This window comes from Sus scrofa, unplaced genomic scaffold, assembly GCF_000003025.6.
Source record: "Sus scrofa isolate TJ Tabasco breed Duroc unplaced genomic scaffold, Sscrofa11.1 Contig59, whole genome shotgun sequence".
NCBI lineage: Eukaryota > Metazoa > Chordata > Mammalia > Artiodactyla > Suidae > Sus > Sus scrofa.
In genome coordinates, this window is record NW_018085257.1 from 833,752 (window position 1) to 860,094 (window position 26,343).

At 38.3% G+C, this 26,343-nt stretch overlaps 1 protein-coding gene across 1 annotated transcript; it reads right to left on the minus strand.

Moving 5' to 3' along the window:
* Positions 1 to 23,868: 23,868 nt before the first annotated feature.
* On the minus strand, positions 23,869 to 25,809 carry LOC106504387 (olfactory receptor 1J4-like). The gene is made up of 2 exons (XM_013977818.1): positions 25,666 to 25,809; positions 23,869 to 24,432 (listed from the first exon to the last, which is right to left on the minus strand). Exons 1-2 carry the CDS (start codon positions 25,807 to 25,809, stop codon positions 23,869 to 23,871), a joined length of 708 nt encoding a protein of 235 aa, XP_013833272.1.
* Positions 25,810 to 26,343: the final 534 nt, after the last annotated feature.

Sequence of the window (26,343 nt, forward strand, 5' to 3'; positions counted from 1 at the left end):
AACAGGAAAGAGCTTAAGAAGAAATATTTCAGATATTGAAGGAGTACTACTGCTCAGATAACTGTCCACACATATTAATGCAGACCTTTAGTTTGCCAATGGCTTTCAAATGCCTTCAATTTCATTCAATCTATCATTATTTATTTGTGTCTGTGAAGCAGAGATGATAGTATACTTTCCCTGCATTTTACCAAGAGGAATAGTGAAATTGCTTACATATATATTGCATAGTGGATCCTGGTCTCAAATATTGATTTGCTGATCATCTTTCCACTATAGAGGCAATACACTCATCTCTTTTTATGGGGGGTAGCAAAGATAAGGTTAAATGTTAAAAGTGAAAAGGTAAATGTTAAAACATGCTGGGAGAGGAACATGACATTACCACTATGTAAGAGTCTGTCAGTAGATGCTTGCTCCAGACCAGGGACTTCCTTCGGTTTATAAACTGACTCTGTTCACAGGGTACAAGGAGGGAAAAGACATTTTACCCTCCTGCCAAGCACAAGCTTCTCACTGAAAGCTGCTGGGTCAGACTTAGCCCAGGATCTCAGTGATCTCCTGCAGGAGAACAAGAGCTCCTAATGACACCCAGAACTGCAGTGTGATCAGAAGGCAATGATACAGATGTGGTACCTTGATACCATCATCAGAGTGTGCAAAGAGGTGGCTGAGACTTTGCTTACTAGTAAGGAAGGGAAGATGTGCATGACCTGGGGATGGGGTAGGCCTCTTATTTTGAGAGAGCTATGGATGGGGCTGATTTTCCTGTCTTCATAGCAAATATTGGCAACTCCACAATCAGGACATTGACAGTTGTTTGGTCTCCAATAGGCTAGAATTAACTAAGTGCTTATGATGTGCCTAGCTTCTTAAGCAAATTACATGCAAGATCTGTCAGCAATTGGCATGATCCCATGAAACAGTGCTGGATGCTGAGAATCACCATGGTCAAGCACAAAATTACCAAGCCATTAAGTGGGGAAAATTTAAATAAATGAGTGTAGAAGTACACAATTTCAGAAATGAGGATTTCATTTCTAAGCAGGTAAACAAATATTGAAGCAGATCATCAAAATTATTGTGCTTCCAGGGTCCTGCTAAGTACTCAAATAACAGTAAAATGGATGGCAATAGTTTAGCAAAGTAGATTTCCTGTGGAGCTGCCTTTGTGCATTCTGTTCTCAGGCAGGTGGAGAGTGAAAGAATGTGATAATGTCACAAACACACACACACAGATTTATAACTTCTGTGTTGAAAAGGTCAAGGTGTGGGTTTGTTACCCAAAAGAACTCACACATTATCACAGACACACACTGGCCAAATGGAGAATTATAGATTCCTCTGGCTTTTACTCTCCCTAGATAAATAAAGTCAGGCTGTGAGTCAGCTTCACATAAATCTATGTCAAACTCACTAACAATTACACATGTATCACACAGTTACACACAAAGAACAGTCAAGCATCTTAGACCATAGGCATTGTCAACACAGGAAGTCATTCATATTTGAATCACAAGCAGTGCACAAGGTCTTCCACATGGCACACAAGCTGCAGATGCAAGTAGAATAAATACACACTAAGGAAATGTCCAGGCTTCTCTGACCTCTGTATATCCTCGTGTGTGTCATTCAGTGTGTTTGTCAGTTACACACACACACATAGACTTTACAACACAACACACACACAAATACACATAACTTCTCTGATGGTCATACACACAATTACACATAGACAGACATGCCTAACTAGGGAGGATTCAGGGCTCCTTCTGGGATATACCTGTGCTGTGAGTTCAAATACCTTCTGCTTCATTCTGTTAACTGAATCCTCACTTTCTGTCAAGAAGACCCAGGATCCAAAGAAAATGAAAATACCTTGGTGGCCTGAGGAACTTTACAAAGACTCATGTCAGTTATCTAGCTTCAAAACAATGCACAAGCAGATCTACTTTTCTTCATCCTAGAGAGACCCCAGAGGGAATCCACCCCAGGCCATGAATAGAGAAGCTGTCCACTGAACGAACTGCCCAACTCCATCCTGGCCCCCTGGGAATGAGGAAGATTAGGGTCCAAAGGAGCTGAGCTGCACCTGGATTCACAGGAGAAAACTGTCCCTGATATCAGTGGTACCTTGGGCTTCTGGTCAAGTCTCTAATGAGAAGAAGGAGTTTCCACATTGCCTGCGGCCTCTGCATCATGAGCACCACCTATCCCAAGGTAGCATATAGCATAGGTAATGTAAGGGTTCTGCAGTTTCCCCAGCACTGACCCAGACTTTCATTAGAACACAAAGCCCCTTAAAATGTACACATATCCCCACACCCATGGAAGATGTTGTAGTGCAGGTCCATGCCTTGCTCAGGAAAAGGGGGATTGAATTTATAACTCTGGAAAGAAAGACTCTTGCTTATTCCCCTGTAAGAGAGCATACTTTAGCAATTTATCAAAGACTGCTGAGACTCAGTTTATATAAAGGGGACATAAAAATCATAGTCTTCAAGTGAGTTGGAAAAATGGTTAAATGAGCACCTAATGAAAGCTTACTAAATTTCAATGTCTTTGTATCACTAGAGATCAGCTATGGCTTACAGCAGGCAACTGTGATTGGTAATTGTTGAATGAATTCATATGTTCATCCTTTCATACATTCACTTAAATAACCATGAATGTTACCACAAATCTAATACTGATATATTCTCTAGAGACATAACAGATAATAATATAAACAGAAATCCCTCTCTTAGAACACACATACAAACTGGAGGTGGCACAGAAAAAAATTTTAAGGTAAAATGAATTGTAGGTAAATGGTGACAAGTGCTGGGGAAAAATGAGAATCATGCATGAAGCTAGGGAGACTTAAGAAACTTAAAAAATACCTCAGTGTTACAGGATTCTTTTCCAAGGAAACACAGACACCCCTTCAATCAAGTTGTCCCTGGTCTGTAAACTAGTTTAACCACTAGACACCTATTAGATTGGCTATTGAAAAGACTGCTGCTCTCAGTGTCACTGACAATGTGATGGAACTGGAACACGCATACACTGCCCATGGGAATACAAAACAAATTGAACAATTTAAAAGAGTTTAAAATATACTTAGCACCTGACTAGGTATTAGTCCAAGGTAAAGGAAAGTAGAGAGTTTTACGTAGGTTTATACAAGAATGTTCACAAGAGCTTTATTTAATAGCCAGAAGCTGGAAACACCCCAGATGTTCACCAATGGACTTACTGTTAATAATGACTGGACTTATTATAAAATCACAGGAAACTATACTCAATAGTTTGTAATAACCAATCAGGGAAAAGAATCCTAGAAGAATGTGTGTGTGTTTGTATACCTTTATCAATTTTTTGTACATTTGGAACTAACACAACATTGTAAATGAACTATGCTTTGATAAAAAATAAAGTCTAATGAAAGTTTTAAGAAGATAAACTGAAATATATCAAAAACAAAAATAATTAAAAATTTTACAATAATAAAAAAAAAAAAGTTTTAAATGTGCATGGATGCAACAGCCTGGTATATCCATACAATGGAATACAATTCAGCAATAAAAAATGAACTCTTTGTGCACAGTAGAACATGAATGAATCTCAAAATGCACACACCCAGTGAAAGAAGACAGCAAGAAAAGAATACACACTATATGATTCCACTGAATTAATCCTCTAGATGTACAGATGACCAAAAAGCACGTGAAAAAATGCTCAACATCACTATTAGAGAAATACAAATCAAAACTACCACAAGATACCACCTCACACCATTCAGAATGGCCATCATTAATAAGTCCACACATAACAAATGCTGCAGGGTGTGTGCAGAAAAGGGAACCCTCCTGCATTGTTGGTGGGAATGGAAGCTGGTACAACCACAATGGGAACAGTATGGAGGTACCTTAGAAATCTATACATAGAACTACCATATGATCCAGCAATCCCACTCTTGGGTGTATATCCAGACAAAACTTCCCTTGAAAAAAACACATGCCCCTGTATGTTCATTGTAGCACTACTCACAGTAGCCACGACATGGAAACAACTTAAATGTCCATCGATGGATGAATATATTAGTAGTACGTGGTATATGTACACAATGAAATACTACTCAGCCATAAAAAAGAAAAAAATAATGCCATTTGCTCAACATGGATGGAACTAGAGACTCTCATCCTGAGTGAAGTAAGTCAGAAAGAGAAAGACAAATAACATATGATATCACCTATATCTGGAATCTAATGTATGGCACAAATGAACCTTTACACAGAATAGAAAATCATGGACTTGGAGAATAGACTTATGGTTGACCATGGGGAGGGGGAGGGAGTGGGATGGACTGGGAGCTTGGGGCTAACTGATGCAAACTATTGCTTTTGGAATGGATTAACAATGAGATCTTGCTCTGTAGCACTGAGAACTATGTCTAGATACTTAAAATGGAGCATGACAATCGGTGAAAAAAGTCTGTATACATGTATGTGTAACTGGGTCCCCATGCTACACAGTTGGAAAAAAAATATGTTGGGGAAATAAAAAAATAAAAAATGAAATAATACTCTAGGAAATGCAAAATAATCCTGTGACAGAGAGAGAATAGTGGTTCACCTGTGGACAGATGGAAGGAGGGCAGGGAGAGCAGGAGGGTAGAAATCAGGGAAACTCATGATCTTGATGGCTGTGGTGGTAATTTCATGGGTGCATATATATGTCAAAATTGGTCAAATGGTATGTTTTTTTAAACTTCTTTAAAATTAAAGTATAGTTGATTTACAATGTTGCACCAATTTCTGCACAATATCAAAGTGACAGTGTGTGTGTGTGTGTGTTTATGTGTGCTTCTGTGTATACATGAAGTTTCCTACATTCTTTTTTGTTGTGCGCTATCCCAAGAGACTAGATATATTTCACTGTGCTATATAGTAGGACCTCATTGCTTATCCATTCCTAATGCAATATTTTGCATCTACTAACCCTAAACTCCCTGTCCATACCATTCCCCCTTCCTCCCCCTTGGCAACCACAAGTCTATTTTATATATCCATGAGTCAGTTTCTGTTGTGTAAATAGGTTCATTTGTGCCATATTTCAGATTCCACATGTAAGTGATATCATATGATGTGTGTCTTTCTGACTTACTTCACTTAGTATCAGACTATCTAGTTGCACCATGTTGCTGGAAATGGCATCATTGCAGAAATTTTTATGGCTGAGTAGTATTCCTTTCTCTTTATGTACCACATCTTCTGTATCCATTCAACTCTTGATGGATATCAAGTTTATTTTTAAGTCTTGGTTATTGTGAACAGTGCTTCTAAGAACATAGGAGAGCATGTAAATTTTTGCATTGTAGTTTAATCTGGATATATGCTAGGAGTTGAATGGTTAGATCATATGGTAGTTCTATATGCAGTTTTCTGAGTGAAATGTTATACTTAAGGTATGTGAAGTTTATTGTATATGATTTATACCTCCAAAACTCTGTGTGTTTTTAAAGAAACTATAACAAAATCAAGGATGGCCATGTTTTCCCTCTATGAAATACCTTACAGAAGGTCCCCAAATCAGACTGAGAATCAAAAACTCAACTGTAATGCTTCATTTTACATGGCAACTTGGTTAGGATGTAGGACCCAGATATTTGTTCAAAAGTACTTCTAGATATTTCCATGCCAGTATCTGTGTAGATGAGATTAATGCTGTAATCTGTAGACTCTGAATAAAGCAGACTGTCCTCCATAATGATGGTGCTCATTATCCAATCAGTTAAGGACCTTAAGGAAAAGAATGACCTCTGTGACACTTGTGTCAGAGCCTGCCTTCAGATTCAAACTGCAACTTTTCCCTGGGTTTCCAGCCATCAAACCTACCATGAAGACTTTACCCTTGCTTGCTTCCACAATTATGTTAGCCAACTTTTTAAAAAATAAATTTCTCTCTTTTTTTTCCTCTCTTTTTGTGACCCTGTAGCATATGGAAGTTCCCAGGACAGGGATCACTTCAGAAGTGCATTTGCCACATACACATCAGCTACAGCAATGGGATCATTTAACCCATGGAGAGATGGTACCAATACCATAATGCCACAACAGGGATGCAATAAATCTCTCTCTCTCACTCACAGACACACACACACACACACACACACACACACACACACACACACCCTACCAATTCTACTTTTCTGGAGAATCTTGACAAATACACCTACCAAGATGTAAAGTGCCCAACGAATCTGGTCCTTTGATATCTCTCAACTCATCACCCATCACCCCTCCCAAGTAGTGCTGTCCAGGTACAGAGGCTCCATTCATGCCCCTGGGATAGGTCAGGCATAGGATTGGTAGGTGCTTTTGCCCTAGTGGCCCCACGACTCACTTCCCTCTCCTCACTAACATCTTTGGATGTTACATTCCCAATGATCTATACCAAGAGCACACAGTGTGAAATTATGAACCCCTCACCAACATTTTTCCCCCAACTTTTTTTGATCTTTTGGGCTACACATTGGGCATAAGGAAATTCCCTGACTAGGGGCAGATTTGGAGCTATAGCTTCTGGCCTACACCCTAGCCCCAGCAAAGCCAGACCCAAGCCATGACTGAAACCTACACTGCATCTCATGGCAACACTGGATCCTTAACCCACTAAGCGAGGTCAGATATTTAATCCATGTCCTCCTGGAAATTAGGTTTTTAAACGCCAAGCCATGACAGGTGCTCTTTGCTCCTCCCTTTTTATGCCTCCTTTATTCACAGATGTTTTTACCTACCAAAAACTTAGAATTTATTTATTTCAGACATATAAAACCATCTACCATAGAACATTCAGCTTAGTAAAGAAATGATGACAAGTTTAAAAATAAGTTAAGTTTATGGTGTGTTAGAAGGTTAAATCCTGCTATGGAAAAAAAGAGCATCATGATCCACATCAGGAGTGCAGGAATGTAAACTCTACAAGGGGATACTTTTTTAAACTTGTATTCTCAGAATATAGAAAATTGCCTAGCACATAGTAATTGTGTAGTAGCTGTATTTGTGTGAAAAAAATATAAATTCAGGCATTTAGCACTTTGTCACATTAGAAGTGAGATATCTGGGGAAAAGACAACACTCATTTCTGAGATAAAATTAATCCAATAGCTGTGAACTATTCTCAACACAAACATCCAGTGGGGGGTGGTTAGTCTTCCTGGAATGGGGAAAATCGATAATTAGATTGACAACTCTGTGCTCTCCTATTGTCAAAAGCAAAATCAAATTAAAGTTTATTAGGTTTAGCAAACCATCAAAAGTACTATATTAACCTGATACTGCATTGAGAAGATGAGCATTTTGCACTTTACTAAAATGAAACATTAGAAACTTAATGGAATATTTGTAACTTTGGAAGGCAAGAAGCCAGGACATGAAAGCAAACAAATGCCCATCAACAGATTAATGACAAAGAAGATATGGTACGTATATATAATAGAATATCACTCAGTCATAAAAATAATGTAATAATGCCATTTGTAGCAACATGGATGAAGGTAGATAATTATTGTACTAAATGAAGTAAACCGGAGACAAACATATACCATATGATATAGCTTACATGTGGTATCTGAACAAAATAACAGAGGAAGTTCCTATTGTGGCTCAAGGGAAATGAGTCCAAATAGTACGCAAGAGGATGTAGGTTCAATCCATGGCCTTGCTCAGTGGGTTGTAGATCCAGCATTGCCTTGAGCTGTGGTATAGGTCACAGGCATGGCTTTTATCCCACATTGCTGTGGCTGTGGTGTAGGCTGTCAGCTATAGCTCTGCGTTGATCCCTAGCCCAGGAATTTCCATATGCTGTCAGAGCAACCATAAAAATGCAATAATAATAATAATAATTAAAGGATACCAATGAACTTATTCACAAAACAGACACACAGACATAGAAAACAAACTTATGGTTATCAAAGGGTTAAGGGGGACTGACAAATGATCAGTTTTGGGGTTAACATATACACACTGCTGTATATAAAATAGATAACTGGAGAGAGGCAAGATGGCAGAAGAGTAGGGGGACATGCTGGTCCTCTCCCACAAACACAACAACAACAACAAAAACACATCTACAGGATAAACGACTCACACAGAACAGCAACCAATCGCTGGCAGAAGAACCTAAACTCCAATAATGGCAAGAATTTTGTGACATTACTAGGTAAAACAAGAGAAAAGAGGAGAGTGAGAGAAGGTGAATGCAAGCTGGACGGGCACTCCCAAAAGGGAACTGCAGAGGAGAAAGGGGTTCCACACCCTGGAAAGTCACCTACTCAACAGAAAGATCAACTGAACTGGAGGAATCTGCAGATGCAGAGAAGAGTGTAGCAGTAAATCAGAGTTCTGAAAAGCAGAGTGGGAACCCAACAGATCATCTTAAGTATGGGCATGGTCAGCATAAATAGAGATGCCTGGGTGGGAGCTGGGCACTGAGATCTCTGCTCCAGAGGTTAGTCCCCGGAAAGGGCTGGGGGAGTGGGGTGGAGTGGAGACTGCTTGGGAGGTCTAGAAACTGGTCTGTCAAGTTTGACTGGGCAGAGACTGCCTGGGAGACTAGAAAAGAGAGCATCACAGAGGGAGGGAGCAATATGCTAAGGGAAGGGATGTGGAAAACCGCATCAGAGGGAACCTGGGAAAAGAGCAGTCCGCACCAGTGTTGGGGAGGGGAGAGAAGAAGGGGTGGGCCAGCACAGAATACTCCAAATGCCACAGGGAGATTACTGGCCTGCTATTTATCAGAAAGCTTTGCTTCCCAATGCATCCCCTCCACTGCCACCCCTTTCACACACGCTGGACCTGGGGCTGCCTGCCTTCTGGGAGGGCTGGCCTCAGCAATTGCCACAATCCTACCACCACAGGGGCTGTTCCTACCATGGCTTACTTGCCCTATGGAGGGGCTACACCCCCACGGAACAACAACAAACACTGCCAGCCCCCAGGAAAAGGCCTGCAGCCCAGAAAAGCTAGAACAGGCTTTTCCAGTCTATGAAAAGATCTGTCTAATTCTCAGAAAGTCCTTCCCAGTTTGGCTGCCCTGGGGAAGAGCCTCTTGGGTTCACAGCAGCCCAGGTAGCAAATCCATCCAGCAGCTCCAGCCCTTGGGGGTGCTGCACTCTTGTAGAAGAGCTGCCCAGCACCACCAGCCTGCTGCAAGAGCCTCACAGCCCAAAAACACCAAAGCAAGATCTGCCTGGCTGAGTGAAATCTGCTGCCATTGTGGTGTGGACCTCCCAGTCCTTTCTGCCCTCAGGAAGTCCTTTGCTTCAAAGAGACCCTGTTAGCCCTGCCAGCACTCCAGAAAAGCCACACTGCCTCAAAAAAAGACTGACCAACAATGCCAGCCCTCAGGAAACATTCCACAGAAGTGACAAGGCAAACACTGACCAGCCACAGAGGGTACTACACCAGGAAAAAGAAAACAACAAGCAAGATGAAAAAGCTGAGATACTGCCCCCAGTTAAACCAACAGAACACACCTAAAGCAGTCAACAATGAAACAGATTTCTGCAGTCTGACAGACCTGGCGTTCAAACGAGAAATAGTGAAAATACTGAAGGAATTAAGAGAACATATGAACGTTAATGCAGACACCCTCAGAGAGGAACTGGAAACTATAAGGAGGAGCCAAGTAAAACTAGAAAATACATTGGTAGAGATACAAACTGAACTAAGGGCAGTAAAATCCAGAATGAATAATGCAGAAGAACGAATCAGTGATATGGAAGATAGAATAATGGAAATCATCCAATCATGTCAACAGACAGAAAACCAAATGAAGAAACATGAAAGCAATATAAGAGACTATGGGATAATATAAAGCGAGCCAGTCTACACATAATAGGAATTCCAGAAGGAGTATAAAAATAAAAGGGGATGGTAAATATATTTGTAGAAATCATCATTGGAACCTTCCGAAATCTAAAGGATACTGAGTTCAAGATACAGGAATCACAGAGGGCCCCAAACAAGGTGAACCCAAATAGACCCACACCAAGACACATCATAATAAAAATGGCAAAAGTTAGTGATAAAGAGAGGACCCTAAGGGTACCAAGAGAAAAGCAGAATGTTACCTACAAGGGAACCCCAATAAGATTATCAGCTGATTTCTCTACAGAAACACTACAGGCCAGGAGGGAAAGGCAAGAGATATTTAAAGTGATGAAAGGAGAAAATATGCACCCTAGACTACTCTATTCAGCAAGAACATCATTTAAAATAGAAGGAGAAATAATTTTTTTTCCAACAAAGAAAAGCTAAAAGAATACAGCAATACAAAACCCAGGCTAAAAGAAATACTGAAAGGTCTTCTCTAAACCAAAAAGCAAGGAAGGAAAGAAAGGGAGGAAAAGAAAAAAAAAAGAAGAGGAAGAACTCAGATTGGGGAAACCACAATCGGAGAGCAGTCACTCAAATAAGCCAGCATACAGATTTAATCATGAACATGTTTCAAACAAAATAAAATTAAGAAGAAAAAAAAGTGTCATCAAAATCATAAAATGTGGGCAAGGGATGTTAGAAAATAAATAGACCCTTTGTTTGTTTATCTTCTTAATTTTAGTATAGTAATGAAGTGTTTGCACCCACAGGACCATCAGGCTAAAACACACAATTATAGGAAGGGGTTTGCATATTTAAAAACCATGGCAACCACAAGCCAAAACGAAACATTGCATTTGCAAAAAATGAAAAAACAAAACAAAACCAAACACTCAAGCAGATAATAACTGGAGACCATCCATCCAAAAAAAAAAAAAAAAAAAAAAAAGAAGAATGGAGGACCATAGAATCAACTGGAACACCAGGTTCAAAATGGCAATAAATAATCATCTATCAATTATCACCTTAAATGTCAATGGACTGAAGTCTCCAATACAAAGACAGAGAGTTGCTGAGTGGATAAAAGGGCAAAAACCTTTAATATGCTGCCTACAAGAAACTCACCACAGGACAAAGAATACATATAGATTGAAAGTGAAGGGGTGGGAAAAAATATTTCACGCCAATAGACATGACAGGAAAGCATGAGTTGCAACACGTATATCATACACAATAGACTTTAAAACAAAAGACATACAGACAAAGAAGGACACTCTTTAATGATTAAGAGATCCATCCAAGGAGAGGATGTTACTATCACCAACATATATGCCCCAAATATAGGAGCACCCAGATACATACAACAAATATTAACAGACATAAAGGGAGAAATTGATGGAAATCCTAACATAGTAGGAGATTTTAATACCCCACTCGCAGCAATGGACAGAGCCTCTAGACAGAAAACGAATAAAGCATCACAGATCCTAAAGGAAGCAATAGAAAAGTTAGACACTTCATATCTTCAGGACACTACATCCCAAAAAATAGAATACATATTCTTCTCAAGTGCACATGGAACATTCTCAAATCGAACACATCTTGGGACATAAAGCTAACCTCAATAAATTTAGGAGCATAGAAATTATCTCAAGTATCTTCTCTGACCACAACACCATGAAATTAGAAATCAACCATGGGAAGAGAAAGGAGAAAAAACCTACTACATGGAGACTAAACAACATGCTACTAAAAAACCAATGGGTCAATGAGGAAATCAAGAAGGAAATTAAAAACTACCTTGAAACAAATGATAATGAAGACACAGCCTCTCAAAATCTATGGGATGCTGCAAAAGCAGTGCTCAGAGGGAAATTTATAGCAATACAGGCCTTTCTCAAAAAAGAAGAAAGATCCAAAATTGACAACTTAACCCTCCACCTAAACAAATTAGAAAAAGAAGAACAAAAATGTCCTAAAGTCAGCAGAAGGAAGGAAATTATAAAGATCAAAGAAGAAATCAATAAAATAGAGACTCAAAAAACAATAGAGAAAATTAAAAAAAAAAAAAAAAACAAGAGCTGGTTCTTTGAAAAGGTAGACAAAATTGAAAAGCCCCTGGCCTGAATCACTAAGAAGAGGAGAGAAAGAACTCAAATAAACAAAATTAGAAATGCAAAAGGAGAAATCACAACAGATACAGCAGAAATACAAAAAACATAAGAGAATACTATGAACAACTATATGTTAACACATTTGACAATCTGGAAGAAGTGGACAATTTTCTAGAATCATATAGCCTGCCAAAACTGAATCAAGAAGAAACAGACCAACAGAACAGACCGATCACTAGAAATGAAATTGAAGAGGTCATAAAAACATTCCCTACAAATAAAAGTCCAGGACCAGATGGCTTCACAAATGAATTCTATCAAACATATAAAGAGGAACTGGTGCCCATCCTCCTTAAACTCTTTCAAAATGTTGAAGAAGAAGGAATACTCCCAAAGACATTCAATGATTCCAGCATCACCCTAATTCCAAAAGCAGACAGAGATAACACCAAAAAAGAAAACTATTGGCCAATATCATTGATGAATATAGATGCAAAAATTCTCAACAAAATCTTAGCCAACCGAATCCAACAACATATCAAAAAAATTATACACCATGACCAGGTAGGGTTCATCCCAGGTTCACAAGGATGGTTCAATATACGCAAATCAATCAACATCATACACCACATTAACAAAAGAAAAGTCAAAATCCACATGATCATCTCAATAGATGCAGAAAAAGCATTTGCCAAAGTCCAACATCCATTCATGTTCAAGACCCTCGCCAAAGTGGGTATAGAGGGAACATTCCTGAACATAATCAAAGCCATTTATGACAAACCCACAGCAAATATAATACTCAATGGGGAAAAACTGAAAGCCTTCTTACTCAAATCTGGAACAAGACAGGGATGCCCACTCTCACCACTGCTATTCAACGTAGTTTTGGAAGTCGGAGCCACAGCAATTAGACAAACGAAAGAAATAAAAGACATCCATATAGGAAGAGAAGACATAAAACTGTCACTGTATGCAGACGACATGATACTATACATAGAAAACCCTAAGGACTCAACCCAAAAGCTCCTTGAACTGATTAATAAATTCAGCAAAGCAGCAGGCTATAAGATTAACATTCAGAAGTCCGTCGCATTTCTGTACACCAGCAATGAAATATTAGAAAAGGAATACAGAAATACAATACCCTTTAAAATTGCACCTCACAAAATCAAATATCTCAGAATACACCTGACCTAGGAGGGAAAGGACTATATGCTGAGAAGCATAAAACTTTATTCAAAGAAATCAAAGAAGATGTAAAGAAATGGAAAGATATTCTACGTTCATGGATTGGAAAAATCAATATTGTAAAAATGGCCATACTACCCAAAGCAATCTACAGATTCAATGCAATCCCTATCAAATTACCCATGGCATTTGTCATAGAACTAGAACAAACAATCCAAACTTTTATATGGAACCACAAAAGACCCAGAATCACCAAATCAATCCTGAGAAAAAAAAAAAAAAAACAAGCAGGAGGCATAACTCTCCCAGACTTCAAGAAATACTACAAAGCCACAGTCATCAAACCAGTGTGGGACTGGTATCAAAACAGACCGACAGACCAATGGAACAGAATAGAGAACCTGGAAATAAACCAATGGAACAGAATAGAGAACCCAGAAACAAATGGTCAATTAATCTTTGACAAGGGAGGCAAGAACATAAAATGGGACAAAGAAAGTCTATTCAGCAAGCATTGATGGGAAACCTGGACAGCTGCATGCAAAGCAATGAAACGAGAACACACCCTCACACCATGCACACAAATAAACTCCAAATGGCTGAAACACTTCAACGTAAGACAGGACACCATCAAACTCCTAGAAGAGAACATAGGCAAAGCACTCTCTGACATCAACAACATGACTATTTTCTCAGGTCCGTCTCCCAAAGCAAGAGAAATAAGAGCAAAAAGAAACCCATGGGACCTCATCCAACTGAAAGGCTTTGGCACAGCAAAGGAAACCAAAAAGAAAACAAAAAGAAATTTCAGAATGGGAGAAAATAGTGTCAAATGATGCAACGGACAAGGGCATAATCTCTAGCATATGTAAGCAACTTATACAACTCAACAGCAAAAAAGCCAATCAAGCAATGGAAAAATGGACAAAAGACCTGAATAGACATTTCTCCAAGGAAGATATACAGATGGCCGGCAAACACTTGAAAACATGCTCAACATCACTGATCAAAAGAGAAATGCAAATCAAAACTACCATGAGATATCACCTCACACCAATCAGAATGGCCATCATTCATAAATCCACAAATAACAAGTGCTGGAGGGGCTGTGGAGAAAAGGGAACCCTTCTGAACTCTTGGAGGGAATGGAAACTGGTACAGCCACTTTGGAGAACAGTGTGGAGAGACCTTAGAAACCTATACATAGAACTTCCATATGACCCTGCAATCCCACTCTTGGGCATATATCCAGACAAAACTCTACACAAAAGAGACACATGCGCCCATGTTCATTGCAGCACTATTCGCAATAGCTAGGACATAGAAACAACCCAAATGTCCATCGACAGATGATTGGATTCGGAAGAGGTGGTATATATACACAATGGAATACTACTCAGCCATAAAAAAAGAATGACATAATGCCATTTGCAGCAACATGGATGGAACTAGAGAATCTCACCCTGAGTGAAATGAGCCAGAAAGACAAAGACAAATACCATGTGATATCACTTATAACTGGGATCTAATATCCAGCACTAATGAACATCTCCTCAGAAAAGAAAATCATGGACTTGGAGAAGAGACTTGTGGCTGCCTGATGGGAGAGGGAGGGAGTGGGAGGGATTGGGAGCTTGGGGTTATCAGACACAACTTAGTATACTTACACGGAGATTCTGCTGAATAGCATTGAGAACAATGTGTAGATACTCATGTTGCAACAAAACAAAGGGTGTGGAAAAAAATATATACATGTAAGGATAACTTGATTCCCATGCTGTACAGTTGGAAAATAATATAAAATAAAAAATTTTAAAAAATGAAAAAAATAGGTAACTATCAAGGACCAACTATATAGCACATGAACATATATTTAATATTTTGTGATAGCATAAGAAAATATACATATATAGTACATACTATATAAAAGATCTAACCACTTTGCACTACACTTGAAACTAAGACATTTTAAGTCAACCATACTTCAAATTAATTACTTAATCAATTAAATAATTTTAAAAACTATGCCAAGAATACATAAACATAAACATAATAAACTTTACATATATATATAATATTTATATACTTCAAAAATTGTAAAAAGGTCACACATAATAATAAAACATATTAAAAAACAAAATTTAAACATACTTACACATATAAACAAAGGAGGTTGATGCACTGAAGTACACACATTGAATGTGTATACTGGGTAATGTCATATTTAATGTCTATTACTTATGTAATGATAATTCAACAATAAATATGACTAAAGGGAAAGAGATTGATCCAAAAACCATGACAATTTAAAGCACGATTTAGAACGTGCTAGAGATATTGGTGTTCAACTTAAAATATTTTAAGGCTTTTGTAACAAGGTCAGTGAGTGAAATAAGAATGTTGTTTAGGTTATTCTCACTTGGCAAAGAGGTTATTTTTTCTGAAAAGTATCCCCAGAGCCAATGTCATGTCTCTGTTTCTCAGACTATAGATGAAAGTGTTCAGCATGGGGGTGACCACTGTGTACATCATGGAAGCAAAGATGTCTTTGTCATGGGACTGGCCTGATGAGGAGGAAAAGTACACTTCCATAATTGTCCCATAGAATAGAGATACCACAGAGAGGTGGGAGCCATAGGAGGACAAGGCTTTGCAAATCCCTTTAGTAGAAGAGACCCTCATGATAGCGACACCAATGCGGCCATAAGATATTAGGATGAAACTCAAAAGATAAATGAGTACTGCAGCTCCTCCAGTGAATATGACCAGATCATTGAGAGAGGTATCTGAGAAGGACAGCTTAAGCAGTGTAGCAAGGTCACAGAAGAAGTGGGGGATGATGCTGTGAGTACAGAAGGACAGTTGAGCCAGGAGGAAAGTGTGGGTCAGGGTACTGGCACAGGAGAGTAGCCATGATTTAGCCAAGAAACATAGACACAATTCTTTCCTCATGATGATGCCATAGCATAGAGGGTGACAAATATCCACATAGCTATAATATGCTATCACTGCAAGAAGATTTTCAATGCAAGCAAAAAAATATATCTGTGTCACACACCCTGCATAGGGAATGGATTGATCCTGAGTCTGCATGTTCATCAGCATTTTAGGGACAGTGACAGATGAAAAGGAGATGTCCGTGAGGTCCATGTGACTAAGGAAGAAGTACATTCAGGTGTGGAGACAAGGGTCCAGCCTGATGAGCATGGTGATGAGCAGGTTCCCCAGCACTGTGGTCAGGTACATGCCCAGGAACAGAGCAAAGGACATGCCCTGCTTCTCTGGCTGGATGGGGAGCCCCAGGAGGATGAACTTGGACATGATCCTCTGGTTCTCCCTCCTCATGTTGCTTTACTCTATTCTGGGAGTAGAGAGAAATCAGAAATTCCTGGAACTTAGAAGCACCATGCATAGCAGTTACCATTTGGTCACCAGTTTTCTCAGAGTGACTATGTCAGTGTGAAGACAGGTCTCACCATATTGCACTCACACAGTGATACTTCATCCAGTCTAGTGAGAGGAACAAACTTGATATTTCTGAACACTGACACAATAATTTGGAGAAAGCATATGACTTCAATCAAACCCTTCAGAGGAAATAGATAATGGTTCATTCATTTTAAAATGTAGCTATCATGATATACAGTAGGGAGAGAGTAATAACTAAGACACAATGTCTGCCATGGCTCTACTCTCAAATGGTTTATGTGCTTATGTCTGTATTATACACATACACACACACACAAACACACACACACACACACACACACACACACACACACACACACACCACTTCAACTATTATTTGGAAGATTAATGTACCAAGTACAAACTAAAGTGATTAACGCATAAACTTATTTTTATCATCAGAATGAGTATACCACATACCAAATAAAAGAAAGAAGGAATGAAAGAAAGAAAGAGATGAAGAAATAAAGGAAGGGAGGAAAAAAGTTGGAAGGAAGGGAGGTAGAGAGGAAGTAAAAGACAAACATTAGGTTTCCTTCTGAGGTCTCACTCTCACATCCAGAAAACAATACATGACCAGATCATGAATAATCCTTTAAGATTATTAGGTCCACAGAACTTGAATCACTGCTTTAAAAAAATTCCAATAAATAAATTCCTTAATATCTGTCATTGTCTCTCTCTCCCCTTCCATCACTATGGATTTAAAATGGCTCATTTACAAGCATACATGCAAAGTGAGCAACAGGAGAATTTGCCCAAGGAGGTGACCAGTATGTGAAGATGTTTCAGGTGCTGTAGAACCATGGACCTATATCAGAATTCACAGTTGCCTGATTAACTAGACAAGGTTCCAAAATTGATCCCACCTTGTTCCCCAGAATGAAAATGTTGAAATCAATAAATATGTATGAGGAACATTGGGAGAAAATCAGTAACCTTCAAACCATCTTGACCAAGTGCCCCCAATGTAGCATAAAATGACTTTTCTAGCTGTTTATCTAAAACTTAGAAAAAAGAACAGTCAGGTTGCATGGCTGATCAGGTCAAATGCTTACACATGTTTTCAAGGCCCTCACATGAGCCTCTCTGCTCTACAGCCATCCAAGGAAAGGAGAAGTAGATTGTGAGTATGTCATACACAGAAACAGACACTCAGCATGACACATAGTGACAAACACAAAACACCCGTTCTTGTTTTTGGCCCTCTCCAACTTATACTCATCCTAGTCAGAAGTGTGAATGTTTGTATGGATTCATACCAACTTACTTACAACTTTACAAAGGAAATCTTTTGTCACACGCAATTGAAAAAAACATGCAAACAAAAACCCATCTACACTGTTTGTGGGTATGTAAAGTGATGCTGCCAATATGGAAAACAGTATGGAGATTCCCTAAGACATTCAAAATAGAACTACTACAAGATACATTAATCACACTTCTGGGTGTACACAGAAAAGACAGGAATCAGGATCTCAGAGATGTATGTACTCTTACATATCCACGGCAACTCTGTGCACAAGAGATAAGCTCTGGAAACAAGCCACATGTTCATCAAGAGATGAATGGATAAATGTAGCATATACATAAAATAGAATATCATTTTGGAAAAAAACTTGGAAATCCTGCCATTTATGCAAGAGGGATGAACCAGGAGGAGGTTATGCTAAGTGAAATAAGCCAGTCCTACAAGGACAAATACTACACAACTTCACTTTGAGAAACTAAGAGAAGAAGAGAATAAACAGCAATCACCAAGGGCTATGGGGAAAGGAAATGGAGTGTTGTTATTTAATTAAAACCAAGTTTCAGTTGTGCAAGATGAATTGGTTCTAGAGACCTGACATACAGCATAATGCTTAGAGTCAAAAATACTATACTGCACACCTAAAAATTCCTTAAAATAGTAGAGCTCATGTGCAGTTTTCTTACCACAAAAAAAGGACACAAGGATATTTTGAGAGGAGAAAGATATGTTGAGGACCTTGATTGTGGTGGTAGCTTTACAAGTGTGTTCATATGTCCAAACATCTCAAAATTTTATACTTTAAATATGTGCAGTTTTTTTGTGTATCAACTATACCTCATAAGCTATCTAAAAAATAAAAAAACACATCCAGTCACCCATAAAACTCACAAACCATACACACTCACACACAGAAACTCCAATACACACACTGAGAACACCCTGTGTTCAAACCGAACACAAAAATAACACAAAAAGAAGCAACATGCACAGAGCAACTGAAGAATACACACATGTATTGCACATTTCCAGCCTCCATAGTCTATTATTAGCACTATACAATAGGTCTTTCCACAAGGATGGAAATACTCCATAGCTGTGTTGTCCAATACAGCAGAACCAGTCTCCTGTGGCTACTGGAGACTGGAAATATAGCTAATGCAACTTAGGAACCCACGTATTAATTTCAGGTCATTTTATTTAATTTGAATATTATGGCCACTTGTGCCTGGTGGCGCCATGGAAGTTGGTGTGTGAATCAGCCACCAAAAATACATGGTTATATGAAAAATGTAAACACGCATTTTCTCTACCTCTTCTTCGTCATCCTCATATCAACATACCCATCTAGGCCAAGTGATGGTTCCCCACCTTGGTGTGATCTATGCTGGACCAGGCTACTACCTGAGGATTCATCTCATATGTCCCCATGGCCTGAGGATATTTGGCACTTCTATGCCTTTTTATAAGAACAAGATCAATGAGGGTGATCTGAATTAGCCAACAGGACTGAGACCCCAGGGAACACACCCTCAAGTTTCTGGTTAGAGAAGAAGCCAACTGAGTTAATTGCCCAATTTCTTGTGTCCCTCTTGAGATGGATGCAGTGCAGGGACCAAAGGGGATGAACTGCAAGAGTCCCAGAAGATGTCTCTAATATCAGTGAAATATTGGTCTTATCTCTACCTGTTCATGAGGAGAAGGAGAGGTCACAAATACCCTTGAACTTTGAAGAAACTACAATGGAATCTGCCACTCCATTCATTGCATAAAGGAACAGAGTAGGACCAGCCCTTGAGATCCCATACCACTGACCCTGAAGTGTGTTGGAGCTCACATCTCATCACCATCATTTATAACATCCATGTGAAACCACAAAAGACCCACAAAACCAAAGCTATCTTTCAGACAATGGATGAAACTTTTGGCATCACACTTCCTGATTAGAAATTATACTACAGACCTTTAGAAATCAGCACAGTATGTTACTTATATTAAAATACACATATAACAAATGGAAGAGAATATTGAGCCAGAAATAATTGTACACACATATGATCAACAGATCTTTGACAAGGGAACCAAAAACACACAATCGGGAAAGGTTAGTTTCTTCAATAAATGGTTCTGGGAAAACACAAAAGAAAGAAAGTGAATCTGCAACAGTGAAAACAAATGTCAGTGCCATCCCATCCTGGTGGCTAAAAATCTTTGCCATCTTCATTCGCAACAACATGGCTATAAGGGAGATATTAAAGTGCATCTCACAATTCACAGCCATGTTCCAATAACATGGATGGATCTAGAAGGTATTATGCTCTGTGAAATAAGGCAGAGAGATAATGGTAAATATCATGATATCTCATTCATACCTGGAGACTAAAAATCAAAACAAACCAACTAAACCAAATGAAAATAGACTCATAAATACAGAGAAGAAACTGGTGGTTGTCAGAGGAAACAGTGTCTGGGTGAGAGGGATGAAATAGGTGATGTGGGTGAAGATGAACAAACCTCCAGTTATAAAATAAAGAAACCTTGGGATTTAATATATAGCATAAGGAATATGCTCAATAATACTGGTAGAAGCTTATGGGAATAGAGATTTACTAGATTAATAATTGTGGTGATCATTTCATGATGTATTAAAATGTCAAATCACTACATAATTCACCTGACACTAACATAATATTGTTTGCAAACTAATTTTCACACAGCGCCTGAATAGGGACTTGAACCCTCCACCCTCAGATTTAAGGTCTGATGCTCTACTCAGTGAGGTACACAGGCCCTGAAAATTTTATTTCAATAAAGAAGTTAGCAAAGTTGCTTCATGCTAGAATACTCCACAAACTATCATTCATCATGCTGAAACATTTTATGTATATTTGGGTCCTAGGCTAAGGGCTTTACCTATATCTTAAATAATATCAAACATAAGCCTTACATTCCCAGATTTTTTCAAAAATTGCACAGCTTCATTAAGAATTTGTGTTCTTTGGAATTCACTTTGTGGCTCAGCAGGTGATAATCCTGATTAGTATCCAGCAGGATGCAGGTTCGAACCCTGGCCTCACTCATTCATTTAAGAATCTGGTGTTGCCACAGGCTGCATTGTAGGCAGCTCAGATCCAGAGTTGCTGTGCCTGTGGTGTCAGCCAGCAGCTGCAGCTCTGATTCAACCCCTAGCCTGGGGACTTCCATATGATACAGGTGCAGCCATCAAAAGGAAAAAAAAAATCCAGTTACTAGTGATTTTATCATTGTTCAATTGGTTAAGGCAGTTTTTGCCAGGTTCTCTACAATATCTTACTATTTTAACCTTTGTAATTAACTAGGTATCTTTTGGTAGATATTTTGAGACTATGTAACCACAACACTTTTCTTAATACAATTTTACCTGCTATATCTAATACCCATTGATGATTCATATATGGAACAAACTATTGTAAATATGTGGGCCAAGTGGTGATTTTCTAATTTGATCATTTCCATTAGGGTTATTAGCTATATTATATGATAGACAGGGACTTTTCCTTACTCCATATTCACTTTTTTTTTTCACTGATATATTTATATCATCACAGACTCATGAATTCATACTATTCTCTGATTTATAAGCAATTACTGATGTTATTAATTTTGAAGTTCTAATTATCCATATTTGGCCAATGGGAGCCCTTTCAAATGGTTTCCATATACCCTTGATTCAGCGAGCACTTTTAATTTTCAAAACCAGCAAAATTTCACTGGCCTTGTGTCCTGGCTCCAGACCTAGTATCATCTCTTTTTCTAAGTCACTTTGGTTCCTGTTAGGAGACACTGATATTCAAAAATCAAATTTGGCATTACTTGTGTTTGTTGCTTATAAGGCTTCTAAGTAATTTCAGAGAATACAGCCAGGAAACATGTATAAAATAAACAAAGGGTATAGAAATTAGAAACAAGAAAACTAAAGGAATGGTTACCCATAAGAGATGGGTCAAGAGTGGGACAGAAAGAATTGGAGATGTGAACCAGACAGATGTTGATATATAATTTCAATCTGTTTATACACATTAGAACCCATGAGTTCAAATTGTTAACTTCAATTCTAGTTTGACACTATAGAGTAGCCTCTCTTTTTCCATGTACATTGCACCTTTCCTGATTCAGGAGTCATTGTCTTGTCCAGGACAAGTTTACTTATTTACTAAATCTTTGAATACATGTAATTACAGAATCTTGAATTAAAACCACTGTTAATAGCAAACTAACTTCAGCTGAAAAAAATTGCATGCCGAAAAATGTGCTTACTTTTTTTTCATCATTGTGAAATTAGTTTACAGACAAAATTCAGTGTTCAATAACTTAATTACTTTTTCCCCCTTCAGTCTGATTATGGTATTAACTCAAAATATAGTTAGACTTATTTTTTGTTTTATTCTGTTTGCTTTATTTTCCCTGACCTTCATATTTTTTAGTAGTGAGAGCTAACACAGTCAAAACTATACAAATAAATATATGCATCTCTCCATCTTTTCTATCATATTCCCACCCCAACCCCTGTCAGTAAAGAGTCTCATTAGTTTCTAATTTTTTCCTTGTGTGTTTCTACTTGTTCAATGGGAAGATACATGTATATATTAATTTCCATTCTTTTTAACATAGGAAGTAGCATGCTATACATGCTCTTTTATGCACTGCTTTTTCCATTTAATAATATATCACAGAAAATCTTCCAAATCATTCATAGGTATTTTTGTCATTATTTTTTCATAGCTGTGAAGCACTCAATTGCATTGAGATTCCATATTTCCCTTTTGAAGGACTAGCATAAAATAGCAGTGATGAATGTACTAAATGCCACCTAAATATACATTTACAGTGAATAAAATCTATGCTAACATGAAAAAAAAAATAAAAACATAAAATGGTAAATTTCAAGTTGGGTAGCACATTATAAAATAAATTTGTTATGAAAAATCAAGAGATAATCTCTACATAAAGCATGGAAAAGAATAATAAAATAATATATGATTAATAAGTTAATTAGGAGATATGGAATAACAAAATATATATTTATTTAAGCACAAAAGTGATAAAGAGAAGCAAGTAGAAATATGAAATCAGATGTCTCTATAAGAAAATGTATAGAAACGTGGAAAACATAAATTCAAATACATTATGATTATATGGGATGTTAATAGATCAAATTCTCCAGAAATACAATGATGGTCAACATACATGAAAAGAGTAAAACCCAACTTTACATACCTAAGAACAAACACTTTCCAGATATAAGGACATAAGAAAGTTTAAAGTGTTGGAAAAGAAACACATGTTAACACTAACTAAAAAAAGCTGGCATATTTAAAGTAATATCAGGGGAAGGAAATGAGAAGTGGGGTAGGAGCCATGGATAAAGAGAAATCTCCAAATATAAATGCAGTGGTGTGCTGTTGAATGAAAAAAGAAAAGGCTCCCTATCATAGGAGAGAATTACTCAGTAGCATTTTCCAATTTCCATAATGTAATTTTGCCCGTAGTGGCTGATTTCAATCCACCAGCTTGCTGTCATTGACTGTGGACTTGAAAAGAGATGTTCACAATCAGCTTGAAGCCACTGCAAGCTAATTTCAGCACATCTAGCAGAGAAGCATCTGTCCACAGGAGCAGAACATGATACTAAATTGGTCTGTTCTCAATAATATAGCACAAAAAAAGCAAAAATTGACATATATAAAAGGAGAAAAAGACAAAAACCAAAATCATAATTATGTGACATATTTTGTATAGGGTATTTTCAGATACTTTATGAGAGATGAAAAATTATAAATGTTAAAGATAAGCAATATTAAAAATGCAAGTAACAAACTGGACTTTATCAACATATTAAAAATATAAATGATGGCTGAATGCATATCAGAAGTTACAGAGTTGCCAAACTTGTGATAATTTTAGGAGATATATCTCACTGTGCTCATGACTGCAAAAAGAATTTTTAGTGATTATACTTCATAAAGTTAGCCCTATTGACAAATATCTCTAAGGCCTGTTTTCTGTCTATTTTCCTGAGGCTAGAGATGAAGGGGTTCAGCATGGGAGTAACTACTGTATACATGATGGAAGTGATTATGAAATTGTCATAGGAGTCCCATGATGAGAAGAAAAAGTAAATAGTAGCAAGTGTCCCATAGTATAAAGACACCATGAAGAGATGGGAGCCACAGGTGGAAAAAACTTTAAAGAGGCTATTGGAGGAAGAGACCCTCATAACTGTGGTACCTATATGAATATACAAGCCCAAGATACTACTCAAAGGCAGGATGAAAAGGGTTCCTCCCACAGGAAAAATTAATAGCTCACTGAGGGATGTTTCTGAACATCTCAACTTCAGGAGGTCAGTGAGGTTACAGAAGAACTGGAAGGTGGTACTGTCCACAGAGAAGAACAGATGGACCAAGAGAAGGGTGTGCAACAGGGCATGGATACAACAGAGGAACCAGGACACAGCTACTAAGGAGACATGCAATTCCTGCTTCATGATGGTGCTGTAGTGGAGAGGCTGGTAAGAAGGTCAGAGTGTGACCTTGAAATTTGAGAAGGAGACTTTGTATAGACCTGTTTTCTCTGACTACCCATCCTGCCCCAGACAAGAGTAAAAGAGGAAACTCCAAGACACAAACATGGAGTCTGGAGTAAGATAAAAAACTGTTTTAATAAAACTGAAGCAGAGTGTCAAAAGTCTTGCACTTACAAGGGCCCTTCTGGAGTAGCTAAATCACAGAAAATTGGATGCTAATAGCTCTGCAAAATAGGTTTCCTATGGAGCTTCCTGTGTGGATTTTGGTTTCAGAGAGATAGAGGGTAAAACATGTGAGAATGTCCAACACACATATACAGATATTTATTTCTTCTATGTGAAGGAAGTCATGGTGTGGGTTGGTTATGCAAAAGTACTCACACACTAGCACAGTAACACATAATTGGAGATTTATAGATTTATCTGGCTTATACTCTCATTAGGTAAATACAGTCAGGGTGTGAGTCAGCATCACACAAATCTATGTAAATCTCACAAACAAAATACACATGTACTACACAGTTACACACAAAGAACTGTCAAGCATCCTAGACCAGAGGTATTATCATCACAAGAAGTCCTACATATTTGAATCACAAGCAATTCGCAAGGTTTTATACATGGTGCAAAAACAGAAGATGCAAGTAAAATAAATACACATTTAGGAAATGTCCAGTCTTCTCTGACCTATTTATATCCCAGTGTGTGTCATTCAGTGTGATTTTCAGTTACACATACACACATAGACTCATGAAACACAACACAAACAACAAATACACATAACTTCTCTGATGGTCATGCACACACTTACACACAGACACACATGCCTGACTTGGGATGTTTCTGGACTCCTTCTGAGCTATACCCATGCTCTGAGTTGAAATATATTATGCTTCATTCTGTTACCTAGATTCTCACTTTATGTACAGAAGACTCAGCATCCAAATGAGAAAAGCAAACCTTGGTGGCCTAAGGACATGTACAGACTCTGCTGTTGGTTCTCCAGCTTCAAAATAATGCACAAGGAGATATGCTTTTCTCCATCCTAAAGAAACCCCAGAGGGAATCCATCACATTCCCTGGCTAGAGAATCAGTCTATTGGGGCAATTGCCCAAATTCCTCCTGACTGTCTGGGAAAGAGGATGATTAGAGTCCACAGGGGCTGAGCAGCACCTGGTTTCACAGGGGAAAAGTGTCCCTGATATCACTGGTACCTTGGCTTTCTGGTCAAGTCTTTGATGAGAAGCAGTTGTTCCCTCATTGCCCATGGCCTCTGTGTCATGAACACAACTTCTCCCAACAGCAGTGTATGGCACATTCAGTGTAAGGGCTTTTGCAAGTTTTTGCATCTTCTCCATCACTTACACAGGCTTTCATTAGGACACAAAGACCCTTAAAATGGACAGGTCTCAGAGTTCCCATTGTGGCTCAGCAAGTTACTAACCTGTCATAGTGTCTGTAAGGATTCAGGTTCAATCTGTGTCCTTATTCAGTGGTTTAAGGATCCCAAGTTGATGTAAAATGTAGTGCAGTTTTCAGATGTGGCCCAGATCCAATGCACTGTGGCTGTGGCATAAGCCAGACTCTGAAGCTATGATTCAAACCCTTGACCAGGAACTTCCATATGCCACTGGTATGGCCATAAAATAAAATGTGCATGTCTCCCAACTACCCTGTAGGTTTTGTATTGTACAGTCTGTGGCTTATTTAGGAGAAGGGGGAATTGAATCTATAACTCTGGAAAAAAGACTTGGTTCTTCCCCTTCTAAGAGAGCTCACCTGAGCAATTTATCAAAAACCACTGAGACTCAGTTTCTTCAAAATGGAAATAATAATTGTACTCTTCAAATGAATTTGAAGTATGGGTCAATGAGCACCTAATGAAAGTTTAA

Coding starts and splice junctions, on each gene's coding strand:
- LOC106504387 (XM_013977818.1), bottom strand. CDS start 25,809: ATGGAGAAGATGCAAAAACTTGCAAAAGCCCTTACACTGAATGTGCCA. Junction 24,433..25,665: donor GACTTGACCAGAAAGCCAAG/GTACCAGTGATA, acceptor CCTTCTTACCAG/CCTCTCCACTACAGCACCAT.